The sequence below is a fragment of the Gadus macrocephalus genome, chromosome 16, assembly GCF_031168955.1.
Source record: "Gadus macrocephalus chromosome 16, ASM3116895v1".
NCBI classification, from domain to species: Eukaryota; Metazoa; Chordata; class Actinopteri; order Gadiformes; family Gadidae; genus Gadus; species Gadus macrocephalus.
The window spans coordinates 13954526-13972432 of NC_082397.1; the positions used below are offsets into that span (position 1 = coordinate 13954526).

Genomic DNA, 17907 nt, shown 5'->3' on the forward strand with positions numbered 1-17907 from the left:
CTCTTTTTTCCTCCTTAGCTCCTCCTCTTGTGCTTCTATGCCATGTTTATCTTTTAGCATTTGTTGTATTACAATAAGAGCAGCCATTTCAGCCTCAGCCTTGATGCATGCAGATGAGGTGGTGGAAAATCTTGAGCATGAAGAATGTGATTTGTGACTCCTGTTGGTAATATTTGACACACTGTCACTTGGCTTTATTTCATCCTGCATGTCAGATATTGCTTTATTCTGTTGGGAAGGAATGGCAGCTGGAACATCAGAGTGTGGTATATTTTCCTTTAATTCAACAGGTGCAACAGGTGCTTCCTCTTCAGGTGGAATGGGAGAGATGACTGGGAGAGCAAACACATCTTCAGTCACCTTTCTTGCTTGTTGAAAGTGTCTTTCAATCTCAGAGAGCCATGTCTTTACATCATCAATGAAGTCTGTGTTGTGTTTTGTTATGCGTCCAAACCACTCATTTTGTGTTACCTTTTCCTCTTTGGGAAGTAAAACAATCACTGACTCATGTGCTGCATTTGCATTTTCATACAGTTGTTTGAGTTCATTCAGTTTGAATTGCACTTTATTTGCATTTTCATCATTTTTCATGAGCCCTTTTATTTCACGTGAGAGCTCTTTCATTTTTGTCACATTAGATTGACATTGCTTTTGAAGAGTTTCCATTTTGCAAGCCAGCGCTTTGGCTGTAAGCTTGACCGTTCTCTTCTCCGTATTTTCCATTTAATTTGAGTCACTCATTATGTGAACTTTCAACGTGCACAATTCACCAAAGCACAGAGCCACACACACAATGCAATCCGCAATGACATTGATTCAGTCACAATGCGATTTTCAACACAACAGCACAGCACAGCAAACGGCGGCCACTGCTCATCACGCAGTCCTCCAATCAGCCCAAACAATTGCCGATCGCGACAAACCAAGCACGCGCAACACAAGCCCAAACAAACAGTCCCCAATGGACAAAACGGCAGCCTTTCCAAACTGTGTTCAACTTCAAACAACTACACAGAAGGATCAACCAACATACCGATTCTGATGGCTGTGATGCGCTGCTGTCACTTCCGCGTTACACCGCTGCTGCAGTCAATTATGTGTCTCTGATCCCAGGCGTCCGCAGAAGAGTCCCCTGTTGCATAGTTCGTTCCGTCCAAAACATCGAGATCCAAGCGATAAGAGCAACGTTGAATCCCGTGGTGTTTTTGGATTATTTCTGTTTACTAAATATAGCGTCCGTTTTCCTATAAAAGGCCGCTAAGAGGCTTAAGTGGGCTCCAGGCAGTTACGCGTCGTACAATGAATCCAAGTCCGGTGATGAATATAGTTTGAGAATTTTATTGCTGCAGACCGAATGACAATTGATGAATGAAAACATGGTTGTTTGACGATGACAACGACGACGACGACGGTAAACAGAAAATATAATCAGGTGCGCCACTAACCCCCTTTCTCCCCTCGCTCCGCTGATCTGACTGCCCAGGTATATAGATTAAGCCACACCCATGTGTCAATCAAACGGAAGTGACATGATCCAAAACAGTGTGACTAACCTTTCAAAATAAACAATAAACAAACAGACCAAATATGCATTTTGGCCCCTACACACATGATCCGCCCATCGGGTGACTATGCACAAAAACGTGCGTTCATGTAATCGGCGTATGTTTAATAGGCTGAGCGGACGAGTTGGAGAAGCCTCCTGCATCATTGAAATGGATGGGAGCACTATGGCTTCCCCGTGCACTGTAATGAAAATGGAATAAGGGTGGTGGAAAAAACGGTCACTGTGCGTCGGCACTGTGGCACCAGGATTGGTGGATGTTGAAAATAGAACACAAAAAGCGATTGAAAGCTAAGTCACGTTTGTCTTGTTATCTTTTTTGGTTGTTGTTGATCTGAATATGATCCGATGAGTCACTCAAAAACCGTGACATGATCCGAACCGTGAGTTTTGTGATCGGTTGCACCCCTCGTGACTATAGATTAAACAGAGGTTCAGGAGCAGAATGGAGTCGGGCCCCTTGTTGAAGATGCTTATATATATGCTGTAGAGGTTGGGGAAGGAACACCTTAAGCCCTACACCATGCAGACCCCCATCTTGTACTTATACATTTTCAAACACATTGAAACATTTCTACTCAGTATCCACACACACACACACACACACACACACACACACACACACACACACACACACAGACCTGTTCTTGCCAGTGGTTTGCTGTAGAAGTGGTTGGAGGTGACGGAAGCAGCGCAGGAGGCTGACATGGAGCGGCTTTTAGAGATGGTCAGCATCAGGGAGTTGTTCCACGACTCACTAGTTCAACACACACACACCATGAAAAAGTGAGAGAGAGAGAGAGAGAGAGAGAGAGAGAGAGAGAGAGAGAGAGAGAGAGAGAGAGAGAGAGAGAGAGAGAGAGAGAGAGAGAGAGAGAGAGAGAGAGAGAGAGAGAGAGAGAGAGAGAATCTCCAGCCAACCTGTCAGGGATGAGTTTGATGCTGGCAGAGCGGTCTCTGGGTACTGGTCCTGGCTCTATGGTGGGCAGCCCTGTAGCTGAGGTGGTGGTGGTCCAGGTCGACGAGATCCTCCGCAGTAACCCCGGGGGCAGGCTACGCCTCAGACGCTGCAACACACACATGCACGCACACACACACACACACACACACACACACACACACACACACACACACACACACACACACACACACACACACACACACACACACACACACACACACACACACACACACACACACACACACATTTTACAATCAAACTTTGAATGCTGAAGAATCATACCAGTCACATTAGCATTAGCAGCTATCTTCACTATTCCTCAGCTGAATTATCTAACATAGGCTTGGGCTGGAAATGGTAGCAGAGCTAACCGCTAGCTCCGAAAAGCTTTGGCACACAGTGCAGTTGACACAACATTCAGCTGGAAGTAGACAGTATAAATGCATTTATGTCAAAGCCATGCCTAAAAATAGAAACGATATGGGAATTATCTATTGAATGTGTACCATAGGCCTACAGTTCACACACAAACTGTGTACATATGTTTGTCTAAAGTCATGAGATCAGGCTTTCACTCCACTGCTTCTATGGTCACTAATGGGGTCACACAGATATGCACACACGCGCACACACACACACACACACACACACACACACACACACACACACACACACACACACACACACACACACACACACACACACACACACACACACACACACACAGACAATTAGATTATCCATGCTGGAATACTCACAAATATAGTAGTAGGCATAAATCATGAGGGCAGGCTACAGGTAGAGGGCAACAAAGGACTGTGGTGAAAACGACACAGGAAAAGCTCTCTTACTGCTCTCGCTAACTTTGAATGGCTCTCAATCTGTCATTTAACTAGACTGATCCAATCAAATTGAATATATTCCCTTTTTCACCTCTTAAAGTAAATTATTAATTTACAATTATTAATATTTATTATATAAATATTATTATGTTTGAGCTATTGGGAATGCTATCTTAAATGGGTGTCCCTATTTTTGCATGCCTCCTCAAGGTCTCTGTGTGGGGTTTTCCAGCAGTTGGATGGTTCAGGGCTCAAGGGTTCCAAAACCTCTTAATGGGGGCCTAGGAAGCCCTTTGAGACTACTCAGACAGAACACAATATAATAAAGCTGAAGTGATTTTAAATCACAGAAAGAGATGAATGATGATGGATAACATTTAGCCAGATATACTAGACTGGATGGAAGCTTCTTCTATATCCTATCTTTTAACATGTTTCACTTTCTCTTCTATATCCTATCTTTTAAAAGAGTTTGCTGTCTCTTCTATATCCTATATTATATAACACAGTTCACTAGCTCTTCTATATCCTATCTTTTAACACAGTTCACTGTCTCCTTTATATCCAATCTTTTAACACGGTTCACTGTCTCTTCTATATCCTATCTTTTAACAGTTCACTGAAAATTATGTATTTTTATTGAATAACTGAATTAAATAACAGAACAATATTTACTTCCCTGTTTATTTCAAATACAACAAACTGCGCTGACTCAGCAGCTGTGAGGGCTTTACTAACGCCCAGCCGGCCCCAACGTGATCAACACACACTGGAGCTGGAACACACACACACACACACACACACACACACACACACACACACACACACACACACACACACACACACACACACACACACACACACACACACACACACACACACACACACACACACACACACACACACAGAGCGCCATCCTGCCTGGCATCACACACTTTGTTCAGTTTCTAGCGGCCGTCCTAAGTGGATGGCTGCATTCGGAGGCGCTGGTCTAGTGAAACATTAAAAAGCCTTTCCCAGCCAGTGTGTCTTCTTCAGCTGCATTAATGAGCACCGTGCCAGGCCAGCGCTGAGGGCTGGGGATTAAGTATGCACACAGTGAGGTACTGCAAATCTGTGTGTGTGTTTGTGTGTGTATGTAAGTGTGTGATTGTTTGTGTACGTTTTTGCATGCGTGTGTCTGTGGACTTATGTGCGTGCTTGTGTTGTGTGTGTGTGTTTGTGGATGTGTGTGCGTGCATGTGTGTGTGTATGTGTGTGTGTGTGTGTGTGCGTGCGCCACACTATAAACCCTGTTGTGAGCATCAAATATATGAACTAAGGACACTAGGGCCTACAATAGGCCTATCACTTTACGGGATTAATTATAAATGGGTCTTTGTGCAGGGACGACTGGGGACTCTGATATAACATGAGTATGGGGAGAAGTAAGAAACAAACGGATGCCTTTTTCGAAAGTGTCTTTTATATACCCTAAATGTATACATCTTTTGAAAGGATGAAACGGTAGCTCATAACACAAATTATGGGTCTGCTCTCTTTATGCAACAGGGCCAGGGTAGAAGGATAAGGTAACACTCATCGACCATTGCCGCTATTGGAACGAAACGCAAATTAAACGTAACTCCCTGACCAATGTTAATGTAGGGCAGTGGTTTTCAAACTGTGGGGCGCGCCCCCCCTGGGGGGCGCCAGAGTTCTTCAGGGGGGGCGCGACGTGAGAAAAAAATAAACCCGAAAAAAAACCTGAAAGTCGATGATTCAAATCATCAGTCGTACTTCAACTGTAGAAGTAACATAACTAAATCAATTTTCAACCATTTATCTTCGTGCAAACCATTTGACAAATCTACACACTTGTATCTTCAATAATATTGAAACAGAATTTCGATATCATTTAAAATTTCTTCAGAATCACAGTTTTAGTTTCATATCGCTTCGTTTTCAGCTGTTTTCATTGAAGACGTCAGCCCATTCTGATCCACCTACTTCTAGACATCGTAACTCATTAATTTTTCAACCCTTTACCATCGTTCAAACCATTAAACAAATCTACACACTTGTATCTTCAATACTATCGAAACAGAATTTTTATAGCATTAATATTTTTTTCAGAATCAAAGTTTTAGTTTCAAACCGGCATCGTTTTCAGTTACTTATAATAATTGAGGTCACCATAGCAACGCCGGTAAACAAACCCCGCCGAATAGTTGAATCTCTGGACTGAAAAGGCAGATCTGATTCGACTCTGAAAATTCAGAGTCTGGGACCCTGAATGAATCTGTGTAAACTGGCAGTTTACACAGATTAAGATGTTCAAATTTATTTAAAAAAAGTAAGCTAAAACATGCTTAGATAAAGTTGTTAAATTGTGTTAAGAAATATGTTTAAAAACGCATGTTGTAATGTTTCAGAAATATGTTTAAAATATGTTTCAAAAATATGTTTCAAATGTTTTAAAATTATGATCAGAGATGTTTAAAATGTGTAAAATAATTAAGATAGCTTTCAAAACACAGGTATTTAGAACTTTTTTTTTGTGGAGGGGGGGGGGGCTCAGCTGAAAAGGGCAGACCTGTAATTAGTGTTACGAGATCCAGAAGTCCTACTTTGTGATAGCAGAACTTCTGGGGGGAGACGGCACCGAGCCTCAGGCAGAATCCAGAACCCAAAGGGGCGGAGCTACACCTTGTTTTCTGTTTGGATTCTGAGATATTGCATTGTAAGATATGTGAGAAACGTATTTGCGCAAATAGATGACGTTTTCAGAAGGGGATTGTGGGCAATGTATTTCTATAGTGGCCAGTCTCCACGGTGTTGATTTGAAACCTTTTTTTGCGACATGACGACAAATACGAAGCGAAGCAAAGTAAATCGCCACGGTCACTCAGATCTCAGCTCGTCTGCCATCAGGCTCAACATTATTAATCTAAAACCGGATGTTTGTGACTAGTCCCACGAGGACCCCTTTGTGAACAGGGTCTACCACGCCACCCAGGACCTCTTACCTTGGGGAGGGCCAGCTTCTCCACCCTCCCACCGCCTCCTCCCCCGCCCCCCCTCCTCGGTGTCGGAGCAGAGATGCGGGTCGGTGGGGAAGCGGGGCCGGTGCAGCGGCCGCAGGGAGAACTGGGTGCTGAGGAGGGTGCTGACGGCCTTCAGGGAGCTGCAGGTGTTGGGGGCGAGGGAGGGGTCGGCCAGCATGTCGGAGATGAGCCCCTGGGCCTCGCCCATCACCGCCAAGTCCACCGCCACGCTCGCCCCCGACCACTGTTGGAGAGAGAGAGAGAGAGAGAGAGAGAGAGAGAGAGAGAGAGAGAGAGAGAGAGAGAGAGAGAGAGAGAGAGAGAGAGAGAGAGAGAGAGAGAGAGAGAGAGAGAGAGAGAGAGAGAGAGAGAGAGAGAGAGAGAGGAGTCATTGAGATGGGCGGTCAGAGGCTAGAATGGGTCAAAGAGAACCTGGTCACACTTTTCTAATCCGTAGTAGATGGTGAACAGAAGGCATGAAGCAGTGCTTTCTCAAACATAATATATATTATTTTTTTTTGAAATACTGATGCAACCTGCAACTGAGTGTTGGACGAGGGAGTAGTTTGTGTGTGTGTGTGTTTCTCTGTTTATGTGTCAATCATAAAAAAACTCCCTGGGAATGTATCAACCTTTAAAAGAGCACAAGCACAGAAAAAAAAGGGTGTTCTACAAATGTTGTGATAAGAAAGTTTCAGCTTAGGTATTGGGGGGTTGGCAATTGTGCGCGTGTGTGTATATGTGTGTGGTGGGTGTGTGTATATGTGTGTGGTGGGTGTGTGTATATGTGTGTGGTGGGTGTGTGTATATGTGCGTGGTGGGTGTGTGTATATGTGTGTGGTGGGTGTGTGTATATGTGTGTGGTGGGTGTGTGTATATGTGTGTGGTGGGTGTGTGTATATGTGTGTGGTGGGTGTGTGTATATGTGTGTGGTGGGTGTGTGTATATGTGCGTGGTGGGTGTGTGTATATGTGTGTGGTGGGTGTGTGTATATGTGTGTGGTGGGTGTGTGTATATGTGCGTGGTGGGTGTGTGTATATGTGTGTGGTGGGTGTGTGTATATGTGTGTGGTGGGTGTGTGTATATGTGTGTGGTGGGTGTGTGTATATGTGTGTGGTGGGTGTGTGTATATGTGCGTGTGGGCCCGCACAATCCCATGACACGGATTCAGACAGCGTCGCTAGGGCCTAGGTGCACTTTAGCTACTCGCTAGAAAGACTGCGGGTTAGACATGTCAACAGTCTGCTACTACTGTTCCTTCCTCTGCTCCTTCCCTTCCCCCTCTCCTTTCCTCGGTTTCACCCTACCCTGCCCCCCCCCCCCCCACCACCCCACTGAGCCAACTCAGTGAGCAGAGGGAGATCACATGACCACTGCACTCAGAACCCATCAATTTACCATCTGTGTGCCCCCCTGCGGCTACAATGGCTGACAGTGCAATTCCCCCCTTGTTCCTAGTTTCCTCTTCCTTGTTTTCTTGAAGGCCGTAGCATCTCAGTCTTCACCTACCCAACAGTGCGAGGGCGACCCTTTGCCCGGGAAAAAAACATTGACGAATGTTTGTGGTGTTAGATTCGAGCTGACATGACAGTGTAAGTAATGTGTGAGCGGGAAAGCGTCCGCCATCATGGAACATTTGAGATGAGTTGACAAAACGGACAGACTGGCACACTCATGAATTAGATAAAACAATGATATTTTTAGCTAAGGACGAAGGCAGGGAAGAACGTTTTGTATAACACGTTTGAGCGACTTTCAAGAAACTCAACTTTATATAAATAGAGAATTCAATGAAAAAAAGAGGCTGTCCTTCTTCACAAAGACACAACACACTGTTTGGAAATGACGAGGTGTGTTTGGACCCCTGCAACCTCTCCGTATGTAAACAGCGCCTGCAGATGAGCGATTGACACGTCGTAGACGAGTACTCCAAACACATTGAGGCTGCACATGATCAGACGCTTCCTGGAAAAACGGGCTCTGCATCTGTTTGCGCAAACCCACGTGCATCTGCTTATTTATTCGTGGGTGGGTGTGTGTGAATCTGTGTGTTTGTGTGTGTGTGTGTGTGTGTGTATTAGTAGGAGTGTCACCTGGACCTGAACAAAACCCATTTAGCCACTCCACAGCTTTATGACATCCTGCCATAGTGACATTCAGCCATTACCTGGCAGTAATGGACTCCACTCAGCTGATGTCAGACAGAGAGCCCATGGGCTAGGGACATAGAAGGAGATAGGTGGCTAGTTAGAGAGAGAGGAGGGAGAGAGACAGCTTGATAGATAGAGAGGAGAAAGAGGGAGGATGAAGATGTCTTTTTTGTGTGTGAGCGGGTGTGTGTTTGTGTATGTGGGTGGGATGGGTTGGTGCAGTGTGAATGTGTGCGGGTTTGTGTATGTGTACGTTTTGTGCACATTTTATTATTGGCTCTTCTCATTATCTGCTACATGCACAAGATGATTTGTTAAATAAGTGTTGACCTTTGATGATCAACAATCGTAAACCAAAGCTTAAGCGTAATCGAAATTGTTGGAAAACATGAACGTTTGTTTGTATATATTTAGAAATGAGTACAAATAACACTTAGAAAGCAGCTGAGATTGTTATTTAGAAAATAACACACAGACACACACACACACAGAACTCAAACAACTCAAACAAACACACACACACACGCATGCACTCACGCACACACACACACCCACACACACAAAAACACTCACACATACTCACACACACACACACACACACACACACACACACACACACACACACACACACACACACACACACACACACACACACACACACACACACACACACACACACACAGAGTTGCAGGGTTGAAATTAATGCTGGGTAAACAATGGTTGTTTTTCATGCAGTTCCAATAGTTACATTTTCCATCTCTTTCCAAATGCATCGTACAGCAACACAACTCTTAGAGACACAGAGAGAGAGACAGAGAGAGCGACAGAGACAGAGACAGAGACAGAGAGACAGAGACAGAGACAGAGACAGAGAGAGAGAGAGAGAGAGAGAGAGAGAGAGAGAGAGAGACAGAGACAGAGACAGAGACAGAGACAGAGACAGAGACAGAGACAGAGAGAGAGAGAGAGAGAGAGAGAGAGAGAGAGAGAGTGACAGAGACAGAGACAGAGACAGAGACAGAGACAGAGAGAGAGAGAGAGAGAGAGAGAGAGACAGAGAGCTGGGTCCAGAGGCGGGCAGGAGGTAGTCAGGTGTAAGAGAGAGTTGTTAACAATAGCGGGCAGGTTGAGCTTCTCTGCAATCTGTTAAACAACTGTACATATACTATGGTGCTGCCCTACTGGCCTGGAAGCAGCATGTTGTAACAATCCTCATCCCAAAAATAGATACGTAAACCCCTGTGCCATTAATGAGGACAAAGGCTGTGTTCGAGTGATGTGAACTATGCTGTCCATGAGCCACGGTGTTCGTGTAACTCAAGATATTTTTCTGTGACTATTCTCTCAGGTTCCAAATAATAGTCTGTCCTGAGTTCAGAGGCTATCCTCTTCCCCTTACTGAATGCTAGACTCCTACATAACAACATAACCCTGAAGACATCCATTGATGTCCCAAAAGAACAACAACCCAACAACATTCTAAGAAGCCACAGAAACATCTCCGTTGCTTTGGTCAGCGGGACCTTTAAGTGCAGGGATGGATGGTCATAAAATAGGATTGGAGGTCCCGAAGGTAAACCAGGAATACTTCACACCCATAACACGTATACTAAAGATGGCATCAAGGCGTAGAACCAGCGAACCACACTGTTCCGTAGAAGAAATGCAAATATAATCATGTATCTATTTCACTCGTTATTTTAAACATGAGTAAATAAAAGGTGAGTGCGGGCCAACGTCGGATCAATACATTTATATTGACGTTTTTTGTCCGTTGGGTTCAGTGAATTATAAATAAAGGCTGTAGATAGTAGAACGGCCCTATCCCCGAGAACCAGCCTCCCAAGATGCTCTCAGGGATCATGGCGGTTCCTCAAGTGTTCCAGCTCAGAACTGAAATTAGAAGGGACTCTCATTAATGTCCTATTAATCAGCAAAGAGTCTCCATTTAGACCGCAGTAAGAAGTCCCACCTGAATCCCCACGTCATCACCCATTATAGCGGTTCTATTCTCTCTCTTTCTCTCTCTCTCTCTCTTACCAAACGTGACAAACACACACACACACACACACACACACAAACAAAAGCCTTACAAACACATGTACATAAACAAATACGCACATACAGACAAATGGTAGAAAAAAATCCAACGTCACAAATACCGAACCTGCTTTGGAGGATGTGTGGAGTCCTGCTGCCATCCCATGTGGCTCTCTGTGTGTCTCCTGTGCATGTTTTAGCATCAAACTGAAACAATGACTCCAAACCCAGCCTTGGTATGATCATCCAGATTCCAACGGATATTTCGAAATATCTATGTATATCTCTGTAGTTTTATAATATATCTATACATAATAAACAGGCTATTTTAACCCACTCCCTGCCAGATGCTCTCCTTGGTATAAGAGGTCAACACTTGTCACACAACCTGGCTATCTCCCTCCTCCTCTCTCGCTCTTTCTCTCTTTTACCCCCTCCCTTTCTCTGTGTCTCTCTATCACCCTCTCTGTTTCTCTCTGTTTTTTCTTCTTCTTGTCCACTGACACACAGGCCGAATATGTATACTATGATAATGAATACCGCCCCCCCCTCTCTCCCTCTCTCTCTCTTTATCTCTCTCTCTCTCTCTCTCTCTCTCCCTCTCCAGCCCATAAAACAGTTGCGGATAGCAGCTCTATTGGAGGGACGGTGTACGTACGCCCACTCGCTGAGGACTTCTTCCTGTAATCACCAGTGATGCATGACAACCCACGGTGAGTTATGTCAATTATCAGAGAAGCACTACCCACAACAGGAAATGCTTGCACAATACTAGCCCCTTTAAAAGAGTTGAAGAAGAGGCCATAGTTGCGTTGTTGCTTGATAATGAGCCGAGAATTCATATTTTTTATGTATCACTTTTTTGTAATGAAGTTGAATGTTGATTCAAATGTATTACATATATTACTTTAATACTTAATAGAAACCTTCATAATAATACATTGAATAAAACAAATTATATATAAGGTCCAGTGCATAAAATGTAAAAGCAACTAGCGATGAGGTGGCAGTCTGCAACCAACTGGCAACCCCCTCTGAAGTGCTTCAAGAAAAGGCCCTTTCACATTGAATGGGTGGTTTTAATATTTTTCAACATTAATTCTAATCGCACCAAGGTCGATATGTGACTGCTGCAGGACATTTCGTAGGTAATAGCCTCTTTCCGTGTCTCAACATAGTCTCTTATTGCATCCATAGTGGTGAACTACATTCATAAACCTATAATTATCGCTATCTGCTATATGTATTGATCAGTCATCATCTCCATAGCAGTCGACGCATCAATGAACTGAACACTTGCTAACAAGTAGGTCGTAGCCATGGAGATAACACGCCCCCCTCCTTCCTAGAACGCCTAGCCCTATACACATTTTTTATTGAATTAAAATGCATTGGTCCGTTCCCAGCTACCGTAGACACATGGCGGTCCACTATGGAAGAGGACCCTCTCCCTATGTAGATATAAAGGGCTCGTTCTAAGGTTACGAAAACACAACTGGTCTTATTTTATCTCTAAAAGACCCGAATTTTTGAAACACATTGAACTACACATGTTAAAACGTAATCCATTAGTGCTGAAGGATAAGTTTGTGCATCAAAATCATGCTTAGGTTTGATCAGCTTGAGCTGTCATCGCAGGATAAAAGCTGAATCACGTCGGATGAGGCAATTGTTTCACAGCGTTTGCTAAGCCTTTAAAGGCTTTGAATATAAAAAGACAAACCACACACACACACACACACACACACACACACACACACACACACACACACACACACACACACACACACACACACACACACACACACACACACACACACACACACACACAAACACACAAACACACAAAAACAAAAGTTGACTATTCCCGCTTCAGTCTTCCTTTGAGCCGGCTGACCTGAGGGAACAGGGCAGCTTTTCTGTAATCCTATTCTGACTTGTAAATCTTCTGGAGGTTCTGGGGGAAAGGGGGCTTCAAAGTCCTCTGGGGGCCAGGTCTGATGCTCTCTGCTGGGACACTGTATCCTCACCTTTTCAGCTGTACTAAATGTTCAAGCCTCCCTTCACTCTGCCTGCTCTGTCTCCCCTCCCGGCCTCTCCTCCATCCGGCTAAAAATAGAAACGGGAAGGCATGCTCTGTTGCTGATGATGATGAGGAGGAGGAGGAGGAGGAGGAGGAGGAGGAGGAGGAGGAGGAGGAGGAGGAGGAGGAGGAGGAGGAGGAGGAGGAGAAGGAAGGAAGAGCACATTGCCCCGCACACTGCAGGGCTGATCTGCATATCGTAGGGTGTTGTGAGGGGCCCGAGTGTTGTGAGGGGCCAGAGTGATGTGAGGGGCCAGAGTGTTGTGAGGGGTCAGAGTGATGTGAGGGGCCCTCAGAGTGATGTGAGGGGCCCTCAGAGTGTCATGAGGGGTCAGAGTGATGTGAGGGGCCAGAGTGATGTGAGGGGCCCGAGTGTTGTGAGGGGCCAGAGTGTTGGGAGGGGCCAGAGTGTTGTGAGGGGCCAGAGTGATGTGAGGGGCCCTCAGAGTGTCATGAGGGGCCAGAGTATTGTGAGGGGCCCTCAGAGTGTCATGAGGGGCCAGAGTGTCATGAGGGGCCAGAGTATTGTGAGGGGCCAGAGTGTTGTGAGGGGCCCTCAGAGTGATGTGAGTGTCATGAGGGGCCAGAGGGTTGTGAGGGGCCAGAGTGATGTGAGGGGCCCGAGTGTTGTGTGGGGCCAGAGTGTTGTGAGGGGCCCTCAGAGTGATGTGAGTGTCATGAGGGGCCAGAGGGTTTTGAGGGGCCCGAGTGATGTGAGGGGCCCTCAGTGTCATGAGGGGCCAGAGTGACGTGAAGGGCCAGAGTATTGTGAGGGGCCAGAGTGACGTGAAGGGCCAGAGTATTGTGAGGGGCCAGAGTGACGTGAAGGGCCAGAGTATTGTGAGGGGCCAGAGTGACGTGAAGGGCCAGAGTGTTGTGAGGGGCCAGAGTGTTGTGAGGGGCCCGCCATGCGCTTTCAAATGGAGGTATCACCGGTGTTCAACTTGCCTGATTTCCATCCTCTTGCTGAACATCATTGTGTGTTCGGCATCTGTTAATTTGTGTATCAGCGTTGTGTTCAAAGGAGTTGGTTTAAACTGAACCAAGTAAACAAAATACACATATATTCTATTATATATTCCAACTATTATTACTTAATCAAATAATGATGCAACAGTCTCTCTGCGCATCACATGAAAGTAGCCTGTGTGTCTTCATATGCATGGTTACAGTTAAATGCTCTATGTGTCAGGACACAAGACGGTATACTAGAGATGAGATTAATATCCCGTCCAAAGACTTTGTGAAACACAGAAGACACAGACACACACTGACACCCCCCACACACACAGAGACACAGACACACACACAGACACACACACAATGTAAATGGGTGCACATCACATCTAATTCTTCACAAATGCACACGTTCATCTAAAGGCCGATATATGCTCTGTTTTAGACGTAACGCGTAAGCACGTAAGATACATAACCCCCCCTTGCGCGGTAAAATATCCCCCCTTACGTGCTTAAGTGCGTCGCCCAAAATTCCTGACTATGCGACTAAAACACTACGGCCCTACGCAGCTCGCAAAGACTGTGATTGGCCAGCTAACCACATCCTTTCAGGAGTCTCACATTTCCGGTTTTACAGCAACCTTAACATCGTTCAGAGTGTGGAAAAAGACCGCTAACCTAAACTTAGCTACTGCTACTCTCGTCGAAAATACTGGAAGTGCACTGCATAAATATAAACAAGCCAGCGATTTCCACTTCCACGCCCACAGATTCGTTCGTTGCTCCCCCTACTGTTCTGGCGGAGAATCCCTTGCAACACGCGCAATCCTTAAGGAACCTTAAAGGAACCGTAAATCAAACTTGTCTAAAACAAGTCCCTTGTGTAAATTACGTGCTTACGTCTCTGCGTCTAAAACGACCCTAAATCGGCCTTTAGGGTCACTTCACTTTAGTTATAAGCCTGTGGTGTGAGTACCACTGAGAGTAGGGGAGAGTACTGCAGGCGTTACTCTCCCTTTCAATAATAGAAAAGAAGATGAATAAGAAATGTATCATTACAAATAAATATATTATAACAACAAACATCAATATAAATTCATATGAATGAATATAAAAAGTAAATATAGTATGATGGCTTTTTATTATTAATAAATAGTATCAGTTTGCATCCCATCCAATTTTCTCCACTGATGTTCAGTGTTCATTTATGCTTGCTTAGTAAACACACTGGGAGTATAAGCAGCGTTCCTGACTATTTATTTTGACATTCTAACACTGGCCTTCTTGCAGTATTAGTTGTGTTCAAAGGGGGCGCTGGTCCTCTTTACTCTGCCACGTCGTGTCCTTTCATCTATTGTTCACCGTTTGCATTTGAGATGTTCCGCTAAAAACCTGGATCACAATTAAGTAGTACCACCCCTGACCTAGAGAGTGCTAAGGACCCTCCACCCTAACACCGATAGCCTGTAAAGGGTCAGAGAGTCCCTATCATCTACCTCCCTTTATTGGGTCGGGAAGCACGACGAGGAACGCCATGCTGGCTCCAATGTCCGTCACGACTCAAACACTCCAGTGAGGGAGAACCCTGCAGGCCAGCAGCTGTTCAGACTAACCCCAAGCTGTGGGGGGCAAGACAGAGAGCTAGACACTCATAGATACACACACACACACACACACACACGCACACGCACACACACACACACACACAGACACACATGAATGGCACTGCGCCCGCACATAATCACGTGCACATAGGCACACACACACACACACACGTGCAAGCACACAAATGAGCACACACACACACACACACACACCAATCGAGTAAACAACAGTGCAGAACAACAGATGGATACAGCAACAGCCGTATGCCATCCTATTAGCCGATGATTCATGAGCACAACCCACTTTCATTTGCAACATAATGTGGCAGTGGATCGTGTGCGTCTGTTCATACGTTGACATTTTTGTGAACAGTTTTTGTTTGCGCCTGTGAGTCAGCGTGTGTGTTTGTTTGTGTGTATGTTTGACTGTCAAGAGAGATAGAGAACGAGAAAGAGAGGGGCAGGGGTGGGATTAGACGACTGCGATAGGATGCTGATGAATCACCCAGTGCACACACACCAACGTGTGCACAACCTCATCACCATCATCATCACTCAGAACCCAGTTAGTGGGAGCCATCAACGCTAGCTGTTCCATATCAGGGCATGAAGGGGGGAGGCTATGGGAAAGGCATACAACAAGACCGATGAAGCTTATTGAGTCCATCAACTCACGTCCCTCTTTCAGAAATTAGAGTAAGGTATAGGTAATGTGTGTGTGCGTGTGACGTGTGAGTGCGTTTAGGTACATTTGTGTGTGAGCATTTGTGTGAGAGTTCGGGTGTGTGTGCGGAGGACGTGTGTGTAGAAAAACACAAAAGGATGCAGAGATGTATCACGGGCACACTTTTCTCGGCTGTGTTACTACCTCGTTTGATGTGAGAGTCGTTTATGTCATTAATAATGGAAACAAATGCATTATTGTGCAAGTACAAATTTTTTTTCATCCTGTATGTTTAGAATTGCGTGGCAAATCTCACTGTAAGGATGACGTGCACTGCACACACGCCCTCGCAACACACCCCCACCCACACCCACACACACACACACACACACACAAGCACACAAACAGATGGGATCAAACCAACGACCACACTGGCTCTGGCTCCATCCACCCCTCTTGATGAGCGCGCTCAGCCTCCTGATTGACGGCAGGGCTGGCGTGGTTGTGGCCGCAGCATTCTGGGTTAAGCCCGGGGGGGCTCCCTGTCCAAACATCGCTATTCCATTTAGCACTCCTGCATAATGAGCTGCTGAGTGCTCTCTCTGTATGTGTGTGTGTGCGTGTGGGGGGGGGGGGGGGGGGGGGGGTTCGTACGTTTGCGTGTGTGTGCCTCTTTTTTTTCATCTGTTTCCCTCTCTCAAGTGTTCCTCTGACTGTATCGTATGATGACAGAACAAGCCTGCAACCTCACTGCGGTGAAACAAACGTAACTGCCATGGATCAATGAAACACACCATTTTACTCATGCTCTTTAAAGCCCATAAGAACCAAAACTACCAAAGCGCGCGTCAAAAGGACAACCCAGTAACTATATAGTCGTCCCCAACACAAATGTGTGAGTGTGTGAGTGCAGACTAGTTAAACCCCACTCACACACACTCAACGATGGGCGAGAGGTGTTTGTGTGAGGGGGTTCCAGTATGAACAGGGAAGAGGAGGCTAGCTTAAGGCTACTGTCGCCCAGCACTATATAGCACAGAACCCTCATCCAATAACAGTCTCCTGACTTCACCATGAGGCTGAAGGGGGTCCGACAGAGAGAGAGAGAGACATAGAAAGAGAGGACGGGAAGGAGAGAGGGCCACAGAGAGTTGGGAGAGAGAGTGCCATTGTGGGAAATGGTCGAGAGGAGGAGCGGGAGAGAGAGAGAGAAAGAGAAAGAGAAAGAGAAAGAGGGAGAGACATTGAGACGCTGTGGTGAATACGCTGAATGATGGAGAAGAACATGCTGACATTACCACAAGCTGCCTCAAGCCTCAAGGAACCGTAAAGACAGCAAATGTTGCGTGTGTGTATGTGTGTGTGTGTGTGTGTGAGTTGGTCAGTGTGCATCTGTTTGAAGGTCTTTACATGTGTATCCATGTGTACTCCTGCCCATGTGTCTGCTGACTGCTGTGTGTGCATGTGTGCATGTGTGCATGTGTGCGTGTGCGTGTGTGTGTGTGTGTGTGTCTGCGTGCGTGCGTGCCGCTCGGTGTGTGCATACGTGAGTATCTATTTGTGTGTGTTTATCTCCGTGACCCAAATAGAATGCAATATGACAAGCGCCATAAGCCCCCTTACGTTAACTAAGCTCAGTGGCTACCTATAGGCAATGCTCTGGTGTCCAATTCCAAGGCATTGCTTATAACTATGACCCGAATACAAAAACGACCCTTTATGTGTGCCAAGGGATATTGTATAATACACAAGTCAGGTTATAGTGCTGCTCCTAAAGTCACCACCTGCATTCACCGCCGCAGTGAACAACATCGTGAGCTACTCTTTCAGGGAAAGGAAAAATGTAAAGACTATTTACAGATCATTGGATTTCTTGGTTTGTCTCCATCCTTTGGTGTTTTCATGACGACAAGAAGACTCGCCACATTGAGAGAGAGACAGAGAGAGAGAGAGAGAGAGAGAGAGAGAGAGAGAGAGAGAGAGAGAGAGAGAGAGAGAGAGAGAGAGAGAGAGAGA

General features: G+C 45.6%; 1 protein-coding gene across 1 annotated transcript in view; it reads right to left on the reverse strand.

Annotated features, from left to right (window-relative positions):
* Positions 1-17907, reverse strand: part of LOC132473990 (cGMP-inhibited 3',5'-cyclic phosphodiesterase 3A-like) — a 46185-nt gene that overhangs the window by 20537 nt on the left and 7741 nt on the right. The window contains 4 exon segments of the mRNA XM_060074392.1: positions 2206-2321; positions 2486-2631; positions 6376-6408; positions 6410-6637. Coding sequence (XP_059930375.1) covers positions 2206-2321; positions 2486-2631; positions 6376-6408; positions 6410-6637 — 523 coding nt within the window.